Genomic DNA, 13,939 nt, shown 5'->3' on the forward strand with positions numbered 1-13,939 from the left:
AAAACAGTGTTATATAATTTGAACCTGTGGGTCACGTTGACATTTGGATCAAAGGGACTCCAGACAGCCATGCTACCAAAGGGGAAAGAATAAATTCCACAGAGCAAGGCCAACAAGACCTACTTACCCACTTACATAGGCAAAGCACTTAATACATTGAGGAGATTTTACAAAGATCCCAGCAGCAAGCTTTAAATTGGATTTTTATTACAAAACCAGACTTGCATCATGTTTGCAGCAGAATCAACTGCAACACGGCAAGGTCAAACACCTCCTCAAAATGCTGATAGAAGATTATAAGTTTGATTTGAATTTTTTAGCTGAGAATTTAAATGAATCCCCATCTGAGTCGAGCATTTCTGAATCTCTCTGTCAAACCCAGCGTTTCAGCACCATGGACAGCTGTGCACACAACACTGGTATTCATCATAGATGCACTTTTGAGCTGTCCGTGGTCCTGAAAGCTACTTTGTAGTCAGTGAAACCATTAGAACAACTGTCGGTTATGGTGTTTTTATACTGTAGTATCACAATGTATCAGATGCCACATTAGCACTTTTACTGCAGTGTTTTCTCTCCTGTCATTATGAAACCAACCGGAAATAACAGACAGCCAATTGAAAATGCAGCATGATGAGCTGAAGTAAACAGTGTAAGACTAAGTAAAAATTGGTTTCCAATCGACTGCACTCCTTTTTATGGTAGACATTGTCTGTTAGCATTCTAATAATCGCATGCCATACTACACTCTAAATGATAAAAAGGGATAAAAACTACCATTCGTATTGCATACAGCGTGCACATACAGGACCCAACTTTATTATTTTAGAATGTTTTCTTTTTTTTACAGGGTCATGTGAATTTCAGTCCGTGTTGTCCTTTCTCTGGTAAAATCATGGTTGGCTTTTATTGTTCATGTTTGCTTTGATTGTTTTTCATTTCGTTTTTACTGCTGATTTCCCATCTGTATTCGTATTTGCATCTTTGAGGCACTTCTGAATGGGAAATTTGCAACCAAAGATGGAGGCTGCTCTTATTGCTAGGAATCACAGTTGTCCCCACAGATCACGGTCTCTCTGTGTTGTCTGGTAAACTTTGGATTGGGTTTAAATGACCCATGTCAAGAAATACACTGTTGTGAAAACCACATTACTCACATGTCTCCGTTTGAGTTATGGAAAATAATATGTCAAGTCACTTAATGAACAATTAATTCACCACACTGGATGCTTGTTAAACAGTGTATTTTTTAAAACCTTTTCCCCATATAGCATATACGCATGTCTCAGTGTCCTAGGGGAGGTCTAGCTAGTTGATGAAATCAGAAGTGACCTTCTCCATCCTGACCTGGCCTGTTACTCTAATCAGCCACTCTCGCACTTTATCAGTCACTTGATTACGTAAGTTATTCATCACTCATGTCAACACCCCTCAACTGCCTCTCCTTTTTCACTGTGTGTGTCTATGCCTATTTTTGCTCTTCATAAAATGTATTTTTGCTGAAAATAGGCAGAGCTGACATTCACAGTATTATTACAAAACAGACTAACTTCATCTTTTTTTCATATCTCTTTTATTCTGGCGCTGTATTTTTGTCTTTATTGGCAGGACCATAGTTAAACCTAGTATTGCAAAAGCAGGATGTATAAGGGCTTTATATTTCTATTATATTTTATTCACTTTCTTTAATCTTATCATTTGCCATTCCAGCAGATGTAGGCTCTTGGTATAAGCCTGTCACTGCACACGACATCAGGTGTCATTCTCCTTCCTCCCCACTTTCCTGTGACTGTAGCAAAATCTCCTTTTGCAATGGAAAAAATCTCAACTATTTCTGAGCTAGCAACCACCACACTGAATGAAGACTTGGCTGATGCAATCGCATAGTTGACAAACAGCTTTGCTTTTTTTGTGGTGATATCTTTGTAAGGAGTTAGGCAGTTGGAATTGCCAAAGGTAACTGCAATTAGTGCTAATTTAAATACATTTAAAGTCCTTTGTCCCCACAAAGGCGTTGGACACATTTTACTGTGTTTTCTTGAGGAATTTCTCTTCCTCTGCACAAGAAACCAGCCTACTTGTATTCAATCACCAGATGCATTCCTTAATATGAACTTGCACTTTTGTCCCTTTTATTGCTTTTTCTTTCTGCTTCTGCTTCTTCATCTCTTTGAAGAGTAAAAGATGGGTATTAGATAGTGACCTGAGATTTTGCATTTAGAGGTCCATCAGGCAGTGAAAAAGATGGCTAATTACTGGTTCCCCTAACCCCCACATCACTTTCACACTCTGTCCCAGTTCTATGGTACATACTAAATGTTGTTTTCACAGTAGAAACTAGACAAACTTAAGTTTGCACTTTTCTCACTGTATTCAGTCTGTATTCAGCTATGTGATGATGTTTTGGTGATGGTGAAGTATTTTCACACAATATATCTTTACTTATAATTTATCAAGTGGCTTGAAAACAGTGTCGGATAATGATGCAACCGTTCAGGCTGAACCCTGCTCGAAGAACACAAGTAAAGTTTTCTGCTGGATGAAACTTAGAGAAGTGTGTTTTCTTTTACTGTAATTATATCTACCAATCATAGAGCCCGGAACACTATGTACAGTAAAGTCTGAAACCAGTTTCCATGTGTTTCTTGATTTTTGGTTCATTTTTCAGCTTTGAGTGCAGTTTTTGATTGATCCCTTTCTTCAGTGTTATGGTAACTGTATTGTAATGAATTTCTAGCAAAGTTCATATGAAGGTTTCATGGATAGAAAGTCACATATAAATGCATCTGCAAAAGAAAACGAAGGCTAAGTCAGTGGAGCTAAAAGTCGTGGGTAGGAGCTCACAGGTGCCAATCAATTCATAAACACAACTGACTCACATGGCTGTCATGTTACCGGCTCCTGCATTAGCTGAGACAGCGATTATGGCAGGGATTTAGGAACAGCTGGGCGGAGTAGAACGGAGCACGGAGAGGGAAGGGTGGGAGGAGAAGTAGCTTGATTTCCAGTCTCATGCTGGCGCTTGTTTGGTTTCCACAATCTTGCGTATTATACATGAGAATTTTAACTGCCACATCCCAACACCTTAGCCTACAGATGACAACGAGACATGATGTGTAACTATGATATTTTTCACTAAATTACAGAAAGAGGAGAAAAGAAAAAAAGACATGCAATAAAAAAAAATCAAGAAAGAGATGAAGGCATATGATGCATTTTACTTTGTTGATATATAATTTATGTAAGAAAATAGATGTCACAAAAACATTGTTTTGAAATAACAACAAAGCATTAATATAGTGTGTTCAGAGTGCTCGGTTTAATTTACACTTAATCTTAAAAGATATATTAAAAGAAACTAATTGAGCAAATAATTGGCTATGCTCACATAGATACAAATTTAATGAACACTTTACTGTACACATATCTTTTTGTATTCTGCACAACAAATTTGGGTTTCAAGCACTGTCAACAAAAGTACTTTAGTTAATGGACTTCAAAAGATAAAGCTGAGTGCTTGTCTTGTGACATCATAAATGAATTAATGTAAATTCAGTTCATGTAAATGAATAGTCTAAATGTGTACAAGCTACATACATATAACATGACATAACATAATAATAAAAAAAACATCAAGCAGAAGTGGTTAGATATACCCTCTTCTCACATTTTATTTTGAATGTTTTATTTGTTTTGTTTTTTTCAGTGTGATGGCATTTCTTAATTATTGAATGAAAAAAATAACATCAGTCAAATATTATTTTATCTCTGGGACGGTTGTCAGGAAACAACAAATAAATAACATCAGCACAGTAAAAAGCAGTTGTCAGTGACACCTAGATGATTCCAGCCTGGTTGTGTTCGCAGAAAGAGATGAGCACCACTGTAATCCCTGACAGTCTGCAGACCTGAGTTTCAACTTTATCTCTGCTGACTTTTATAAACTGTAGACACTTCAAAGGACCCATCCTAACATTAGCTGCAAAGATAACAATGTAACATCACCACACATAACAGATCCTGGCAGACGATTTCCCACTAATTAAAGCAACACAAAAGGCAGTTGACATGAGACACAATGTCAAATTGAAGTGGAGAGTCATACGGGCCTAACTAACAAGTCAGAAATGAGAGCGAGTGAGGTGGAGAGAGGAACAAAGAGATGCTGCTTCTTGGCACAAGACTGGTCTGACCGCGGTCGATTACAGTAACGTCTTCATGAGGCACAATTTAAGTGGATAGAGATGTGACAAATAAAAGAGAGTACTTTCACTTTGGGAGATCACTATGGATCTAGTTTAGTTTCTCCATTTCTTACACCCTTCATCTTTCCCCCCTCTGTTTTTAATGTCACTGAGACTTTTTTCTTATACATCAATTGTCTCTTTATGAATAAATGCATTCATTTCATCCTCTGTGCAGCGCCCACTCCCATAGCCTCACAGGATCAAAATAACTCCTTCTTTAGGACAAAGAGCAGCTGAATATGTGAAAAGACAACTACAACCCATCTCTAAAACAATTGAAAACATGACATCTCAAGTGCACCTTTTATCTTTGCTGCGTCAATAGTGGTTCCATTCTGAGAGCAATAACAGATTTGCAAAGGACACAAGTGATTGGTGTTTGTGAAAAAGGTTGTTTGATTACATTTGTTTGATTAAGATCATGGCTCTGAAAGAACACAGTATTCTACTAATCTAGGCTCATGTTAAAAATTTTAAGTTTTTAAATTTCACGACCACCTTATTTTTTTAGCCTTATAGCATTGGTTCCACTTGAGGATGTGCAAATCCACATTTTGTCAGCTCTCCCTTTTCAAGTGTGAAAATGTTCAGTGTGGTCTGGTGAGAGCAATCAGTTTAGGTCAGGACATTTTCCCTGAAATGAAAAGGATGTTGTAGAAATGTGGCTCTGAAATAGTGATTCTGAAGTCTCTGATGACAGTGTTTTTTCTGCCATGGAACAGGTTCATTTGCCACAGAAGAGATAATTTCAATACCTCAGTAACTGCATCTGAGTATTTACACATATGACAATATGAAATATTTCATCTTAATATTTGTTTCCCTGTTATTCTGTCTCATCTCTCCATTTTACAGGCAGGCCAATGAGGAGTACCAGGTTTTGGCAAACTCCTGGCGTTATTCGTCTGCATTTTCCAACAAGCTGTTCTTCACGGTAGTGGACTACGATGAAGGAGCTGATGTTTTCCAACAGGTAATTAATTGTTTAGAGTATTTTCAATCCCATGTTAAATAACCTAAACTACCAAGTTGTATCTTCCCTATTCCCCTTTGGTCCGCATCCCTCTGCTCACAACAACTTTGTTTCCTGTCTAACTGTGCGTTCACACCAAAAGTGTCCAAAGCTTAAAAAACGCTGGAAGTCATTCATTTTCAATGACAGCCCAGCAACCTGAGCGACCAAAGCGTCAACTGCCGTCAGCCGCGCTTCCAAAGCTTCCAAAGCGTCCAAAGCGTCACCAGACGAGAAGTTGAGTCTCGGTTAACTTTATGGTAATTAGCTATGACTCAGTTTGGCTGCAACCAGTCAGAATAGAGGTCTCCTTCGGCTCCTTTAAATGACCAGCGGGATTGAACTTTGACGCCAGTCACGTGATAGAATAGTAGCCGTGGTATATGCTCATTATATCACAGTTAACAACCAATCAGATAGCCGGATTTCACCTGTCCGTTTTATAAAAAAGGATATTTGTTTTGCTGATATTTAATTAGCTTTATCAATTGACCTGAGAGAATACTGACAGTAATTTGTTCCCTTGATTAATAGCTTCAAAACAGCAGATAGTAAAACTGACTCTTTTTTTTTCTTAAAATAAGTTCAAAAGGAAAGTGTTGTTGAAATTCAACAACAAATATGCCTTTTCTTCACTTTCATCAGTCCCCATCCTCTCTCCCACTGTGGTTAGCCATTGTTAGACACAGACCTTCTGCTGCCACATATGGCCTACAGTCCCCCTCCCCACCTCCCCCATCGTATTCACCGCCAACTTTCTTCTCATCCCATCAAAGCTTGTTCTTTTCAGCATCTCCTCTCCTTTCTAATAGTCTTTCTCTGCATCGCTCTTCACTCTCTTCTGCCCACTAGCAGATTTCCATTAGGAAAGAGCTGCCTCAGAGCTTCAGCTGTAGTTCAGCAAACAACCTTATAGAAAATCTTTGAGAAAAAGGCAAACAGCAGACCAGAAAAAGTCACAAGGCCACACGCACACAGAAATACACAGTCACACACATGCAACCTGCATTGGCGTAAAGGCATAGAAGTACACACGGGTAAAGGCCAGGGACAAGCACATACAGTACATAATTACATAGACATTTGTATTCATGGGAATAAAAGACTGAAATTCCAGAGCACACATACACACAATCACATGGCTCATATGTGATGGAAAAACAAGTTTACAAGCAAAAACCTAATTAAATGCTAATAAAGACATGTAACCAGTATACATTAGTGCTGTGTGATATGGACAAAATATAATATAGATCATTTTAATATCCTGATAATAATATATATCCCGATTATAGTATTCTATGTTGTCAACAACAACTGCAAACGAACTACACAGCCGTTAAATGATTGGCCCCAGGGATGTTTTAATGTCCCACATCCTTGAGTTTTACACTGCTGACTTGTATCACTGGAACAAACTACGACCTGTAGTAAACCAGTATCCTACCCCACACGTTAAAATAACGATATAAACAATAGATAGTTATATCGTACGGTAGACATTTTTATATCGCACTACGATATATATCATAAAATCGCACTACGATATATATCATAAAATCGCACAGCAATACATTACATTGTCAATTCAGAAGCCTGTGACTGCCTGCTTTCATCCCATTCACGCAAGAAATAATAAACTTAAAGCCAAGCAAATATTAAAAAGCTTTAAAAATACCGGTATAGTTTTTTCTCTCTTTTTTCTCAGTAAGGCTGTAGATTATTCCTTTTCTCAGTTGCACTCAATTGTAGGTTTGATCTACTGTGATGGAATGGATGAATGATTAAATTTTTTAAAATTCTTTTTTATCTATGTTTTCAATGAATGGTCCCTGAGTAGTGCTACATTAAGTAGGTAATGAACTCAGCACAAGGCCACTTTTTCCAACAATTTCAGAAAAAGATACAAAATACTGCAGTAAATTCCCTGTTGTCCTTTGTTATTATACACTTCATTTAACACATATTCTTAGCCAAAGATAATCTGGTAATATTTAAGGTCTTTAAATATATTCTAGTGTGCGAGCCATGGTTTCTGATATAACTTCAATTTCCTCTTCTACATGTTTATCCAGGGGCCTTAGGGAAAACCAGAGATAGAAAACTGGTTGACTTCATTGTTGATTCATTGTTCTTGCTGATAACTGTGTAAAGTCCTGGGATTTGGAGTTAAATAGGTGTGAAACATGGGTGGGTGACCGCTTGACACAGACTTTATTTAGCTGTGTGTGCATGTTTGTGCTTCTGTGTGTGCTGAATTTGGAGGACCAACAGGAAATGCATTTGTAAAAAATATTGGAGATGTCAGCTCTGTCCAATTATTAGTTAGCACACACCCACTTGCCATCTTGTAATTAGATCAGCACACACACATGCATGTACGCAGAAAGAGGGTTAGGGTATAACATTATAGAAATACAATAAACTAGTTCCTATATCTAATGAGGATTATTCCTTGTCATCGCTCTTGTGCCAAGCCATTTAGTATTGAGTATCTGCCCAGTGCAGGGTCCTTTACAGCAGCACAGAGCAACTGCAAATCAAATCAAATGTGGGTTGTTATTTTTTAACAACTGAGTAGCTCTACATAAGATAAGGTAATCTGTATGACAATTTTATTGGTTTTATGTAATGTTGTTTGTGTAAAATGTACTTGAGGATTGTCAGTCTGGCAAAGTTGTGGCAAGAAAGTGGTGACAGGATATGATCACCCTCTGGCCCTCTCCTCATCCTAGCAGTAACAGCCTTTCAAATGCAGTGTTCAACCAACCAACAGCAACACTATGTGCCTGCACAATGCTTTTCATTGAAACTGTTGGCTAATTTAGTCGTGTGCCAATTCGCATTATCGCTCACTCACAAAAGTGCTGGAGAAAAACCCTTAATGTCACACCAGTGCTTTTTTGTGTGTGCGCTACTGGCAGCTGGATGTCTATGACAAGTGACTATGTTTGGCAGGCAAAAAAAACAAAAAACTATTGCATTATTCCAGATGAGAGGCATTATTTACTGTTAAATGAAACCAGTTGTTAAATGTGCAAATAGCTTTGCAAAAGGTCAATTTACAGTGACTTAAAGTATATATGTTTTGGGGTTTTTTTGCCTTTAATGTACAGGAGAGTCGAGAGAGAGACAGGAAATGGGAGGCAGAGGGGAGGGGGGTGTGACATGCAGGATAGGGCCGCTCGGCGTGGGATTCGGACCAGGGTCGCCTGCAGTGAGGACTATACATGGGGCGGGTGCTCTACCAACTGAGCTAAACACTGCCCAATTTATAGTGGTTTAAAACCACCAATGTTACAATTTTATAATTAAAAATCCCACTAATAGGGGGCACCGACCTCCACAGAGTAAATTAGTTATTAAATTAATATGATCAGTCTGATGTCAGAGGCCACGACTCCTCCATTCACTGGATCTCCACTCTCTAATTCAAAAGAACACAAAACGACAGTGACTGAGTTTGAGAGACAATTATATTTCAACTCTAACTCAGTTTCTTTTTATTTCACCCTGCCTGGGCATAAGCCTAAGCATAAGCCTACCTACAAAACTTTAATATTTTTTTAAAATATTTTATTAAATTAGTAAAGACCTTGATTTAAGCATTAACCTGGGGTTAACTGATCAAACAATGTAATTAAAATGTCCTTATGATAATATTCAATAATCCTGTACCACAAAAGAATCCAGTCATTGTTCATTTCTAGATACAGATATTTCCAGGGATTCTCCTGCTGCTATTTAAAATCTAACTCTGAAACTTATTGTTTGTTTTTCAAGACAACAAACAATTGATTTTGTCAGAATGACTGAAAATGGAAACTACAACTTTGAGTCATTTACTTGTTAAGAGGGGGACCTATGATACGAGCCTAAGCCCTTATCATATTTGCTGTAGCCTTACCTATTCTGTTGGTGACATGCTGCACAAATCAGAGATGACATGAACTTGACACCCCCCTTTTACATTTTTCTTCTAGTTGAACATGAACAGCGCTCCAACTTTCATGCACTTTCCAGCTAAGGGAAAACCAAAGAGGGCTGATACGTTTGACCTGCAAAGGATTGGCTTTGCTTCAGAGCAGCTGGCCAAGTGGATTGCAGACCGCACAGACGTCCAGGTACGACATTCACCTTCACACATGTACATGTGCAAAAAAACCCAAAACTAACCAAAACAAAAAAAAAAACCTTGCACATTCACTTTCTCAGTCACAAGCAAAAAATCCTTGGAGTAACATGCCCATATGATATATGTTGCTATGGTTACCAAATGATCTTGCATATCTGTTATCACCCCACCCTTGGATGGCCCTAAGGGGGGCTCAGCACTCCAGTTACCCAAATCCTACTCCCCAGGCCCCTCGAAAACGATGAAGTGTTTATGTAACATAACTTTGCAAAATGATGGGGGAAGCAAATTAGGGCAACAAAAGACCAAAATAAGATCACAATAAAAACTCCAGGCTGAGAGCAGCCCTCATCGGAAAAGCCTCTGCCTTGGGATGCTGGCTCCAGAGCTTTTCACCCCTTCTTCCTACTCCAGGTGGATTTTGCAGAGCAACCAGTACCAGTCTGGGCAGAGCTATGGATGATTTGGGGCAGGGAAAGGACAAGAGCGACAGAAGACATGCAACCATGACAATAACTTTTCCTTACCACATCAAACAGATTTGGTGTGTAACAGATGCAATTTTGTCATAGCCTTCGAGGAACGCAGTGATTCACATCAACATGCAGATGTGCTTGCTTGGGGCACTCAAGTTGGTATCTCTCAGGAGATCAAGCCTTCATTCATCAGGCTGCAGTTCCTTCTTTCCTGACCAATGTGTCAGCAGGCTGCAGACCTGCATAGTTCATGTTTCCCACCAACTCAGACATTCGCTGTTCAGTTGCACAATACCTTCTCTCTCTAAAATAAAACTCAGTATGACTTGATACACTGTGAGACTTAGGCATAGTATTTTACAAACACTGTTATACACTAAAGCTGCTGCTGACTGTTGTGTTTATCTCTGTTCTCTTCAGCTACAATAACAAAGAACAAAAGCATCTTCTTGTGTTTTCGAAAAGAATGAGAAATTAGGTCCATATCAAAACAGGGAAAGTAAAAAATAATCACGGCACCATTGTATATATTTTGTAAATTGGAAAGAGATGCATCTCTTTCATTTGTTTCTTATATACTAAATCATAAGTAAGGCTGCAAACTCATAAAGTATGTGGCATAGCTTTGCACTAAATCTCGTAATCTCTCGCTCTTCCTCCCTGAATTATGCATACTTTAAATCCAGTAACACTTCAGCTGCAGCAGATAGTGCTCACATTTTCAATGGTGAAATAATCACTGTTGGTGGCACATTAGTGTTGTGTCTTTTGGAGCATTTCTACCCCTGGATCTGTTAGTAGGAGCAAAGACAACATGTTGTCAATTTAGGTTTATGCTTTATTTATATATACTCTTATTTTTTTATTACAATTTTTTGAGACAACATTTTTATTCCCTTGAAAATATTTTCATATTTGGTGTTGTGTAGTCTTTCCATTGTGTGTAGCTTATCACGGTTGAAACACAGTCCAGTATTTTCAGTGGGGAAATAAGCGAGGGCTTTGAAAAAACAAAAGAAAAACTCTTGTGTGAAAACAGTAACAGCTCCATATCTATATGGATTTCTTGGCTACAAACCGTGCTTTTTGTCATGTTCTTATTCAAAAGATCTTTTCCTTAAGCTAAAGCACACCAATACTTTTTTATTGTGAATAGCATCAGAACACATAGTCCAATGAATACTGTAGATGTCCATGGCTTTAAAGAAGGTAAACGCTTCTTAGATTCAATATTTCTTTGGTGTCAAATGTGCCGTTAAGGTTGATTTTCGAGGCTTTAGGTCAAATGCCATATTCTCTCTATCTTCAGCTACTTTTCTCTCTTCTTTCTTTGTTTTTCTCTGTTAAGCAGGGTGAAGGTCCATGCTCATCTCTGTTACGTTTAACATACTGTATATCCAATATTTTTAAGATTTACATTCTGTGAAATAGGGTTAGGAAACCTTTATTTTAACAGTTGCACACACATCTCAGAGGTTTCTCTCAAATAGTCAGTACAACATAGATGCAGACTTGCACTTCCTCTTGGTCCATACTGCTCATATTCAAATATTAAGTAAATATGGCTATGCATTTAGCAACAAGTGATTTATACAGTGAGAATACAAAGTAATATGGCATTCATTTCTCTCTTCCAGATCCGTGTCTTCCGTCCACCAAATTATTCGGGAACTATTGCTTTGGCTCTGTTAGTTTCTCTGGTTGGAGGTCTGCTGTATCTGAGGAGGAACAACTTGGAATTCATATACAACAAGACTGGATGGGCCATGGCTGCACTGGTAGGAGACCTGAACAAACACAACAAATCCATAAGTTCACAAGTTTATAGTAAGGAGATGTACAGTTATGGAACTAAAGTTGACACTGTTAATCTTCCTGCCATGTCTATTGATTGACATTTGATTGTTTGTTACATAGTGAATGGGATACTGATTGGAGATTGTGATTATCACTAAGATATGAACCCTGTGTACCCACTGCATAGACACAGACCAGACAGAAGTATAAAATAAAATATCTCACTCTTTTGTAACCTATGTGATGTTTCAGTGTTTCAGGTTGATCCCAGACTTCTATCCTAAAGAGTGGCTATAATGCATGCATGTTAACACTATTTTGTCTATGCTATTTATGATAATTATTATTTGTTATTTTTATATTTTGTATTTTGACCACTTATGAGTTCTCTGCAGTTGTTTAGCAAAAGATAGGTGTAGAATTTAATTTGATATTAACTCGCAAGAGACTCCAGTAGGTAACACAACTGCCTGGGCAGTATCATTAACTATTCAGTTGTATTTCTAAATAACCACAACATATTTTCACCCACAAGCGCCCAACTCATCACTCAGTTGATCTCATCATTTTTTTGAATCTTTATTTTTATTAAGATTTACTCTAGTGAGTAATGTTGAACTTGAAATAAATGAGGATTTTTAGTTATAAAATTGCAGTGTTCACCTTATTAGCAGCATGTTTTAGGGCAGAATCACTTAGAAAAGATAAATGTGTGTGGAAAAATATGCACCTTCACATGCCAGGGTGAAATTCAACTGGAGACGAGATGAGTGGAGTAACTTTGCCTCATTAGTAGAGATTTCTGAATGTTTTAACAAAAGTTTTGAGCTGTTTGTTGAGATGGATACATTTCAGAATGTCCATGTTAATGATGTTTAATTCACAATCTCTCCTTGTCTGTGTTTTCCCCCTTCTTTTTTTCTCTTTCTCTGTGTGACAGTGTGTCGTTTTTGCAATGACGTCTGGTCAGATGTGGAATCACATTCGAGGTCCTCCTTATGCGCACAAAAACCCACAGAACGGACAAGTGGTATGATTCATATTTTTTTTCTTCTTTAGTATATCTGCACCTTCATCCATCTAGCCATGCATCCATCTTTTACTTGTCTGCTTTAATTCATCTCTGTACTACCTTCCGTTCTCTTTCATTCCTTCTTATCCTCTTTTGTTCCTTCTGTCACTATTTCCTCTACAGCTGCTACATGTGTGTTCAGGAAAAAAATAATGTGTTAAGATTAAGCTTAATCTGTACCACCGTGTGGTGAGTGAGGTTGTTTTGGATCAGTGATGAACATATGTAAGGCTCTTGGCCCTGAGTAAAATACACTGTACCGCTACCACCTGCTAGCAGGTCAGTGACGGGACAGTGTGTGTGTGTGTGTGTGACTGTGTTACTGGACAGGTGGGAGCAGTCATTGTGTGTTAATATCACCCTTGAGGCATGTCAGAATCATCTTAAACCAAGCAGAGAGAGGAGGCAGAAACAATTTCTTTCTTGCTCTTTCTTTCTTCTACAGTTACTCTGTTTTTGGGCGATTGCCACACACACACACACACACACACACACTAACATACACACACAATTTGCAGATATAGTTTTGCTCTGGTCATCATTTAAGTTTGTTCACTCGGGTGTGAAATTAAAATAAAAATATGCGAAATCCAAGAAAATTAGGGAAAAGTGCGAGAAATGAGTAAGAAAGGTAGGAAGAGAGAGAGAGAGAGAGAAGAATTTAGCTTGGAAACATGCGATTATGCATCTGCATATTATGTTGTCTGATGCATGCTTTGAGTGTGTTTGCGCACACAGACACACACAAACAAATCCTTCCACAGTGCGTGATGCATGAGGTCATGGACACAGATATTACAGAGCAGTTGCAGTTGTTGTGGAAAAAGTCAATTCAGCTCATGCAGAGACTGAGGAGGATTGGTTTTCCCTGTAGCCAGTACTAGAGGATGCACACAGACAAACAGAAGAGCCAGGGCCGTTGCAAGGAATTCTGGGGCCCCTGAAAGAATACTAAAGTGGGCCCCTGACTTTTCCATTTTTTTTCTTAGACTACGTATGTATTATAATTTTTTATTCAGCCTACTTTGTTTTGATGCTAATGCAGCATTACTATGAGTATCAGTCAGGGTCTTATGCAGAATAATTCAGTCATACAAAGATTAGACCACTGGGGTTTTTTGTGGGCCCTACTGGTCGCTGGACCCCTAGAATTATCATCACCTTTCTCCCCTATACAACGGCCCTGAGAAGAGCACATAC

General features: G+C 38.3%; 1 protein-coding gene across 2 annotated transcripts in view; it reads left to right on the plus strand.

Annotated features, from left to right (window-relative positions):
* tusc3 (tumor suppressor candidate 3) overlaps positions 1–13,939 on the plus strand; it is a 64,795-nt gene that overhangs the window by 23,742 nt on the left and 27,114 nt on the right. For both annotated transcript variants that reach the window (XM_085773257.1, XM_085773266.1), the window contains exons 3-6: positions 5,103–5,220; positions 9,243–9,383; positions 11,508–11,648; positions 12,608–12,697. In XM_085773257.1, coding sequence (XP_085629383.1) covers positions 5,103–5,220; positions 9,243–9,383; positions 11,508–11,648; positions 12,608–12,697 — 490 coding nt within the window. The remainder of the gene's footprint in view (positions 1–5,102; positions 5,221–9,242; positions 9,384–11,507; positions 11,649–12,607; positions 12,698–13,939) is intronic.

Source organism: Trachurus japonicus, chromosome 1 (assembly GCF_045865225.1).
Source record: "Trachurus japonicus isolate A0001 chromosome 1, Traja_1.0".
Taxonomy (NCBI): Eukaryota; Metazoa; Chordata; class Actinopteri; order Carangiformes; family Carangidae; genus Trachurus; species Trachurus japonicus.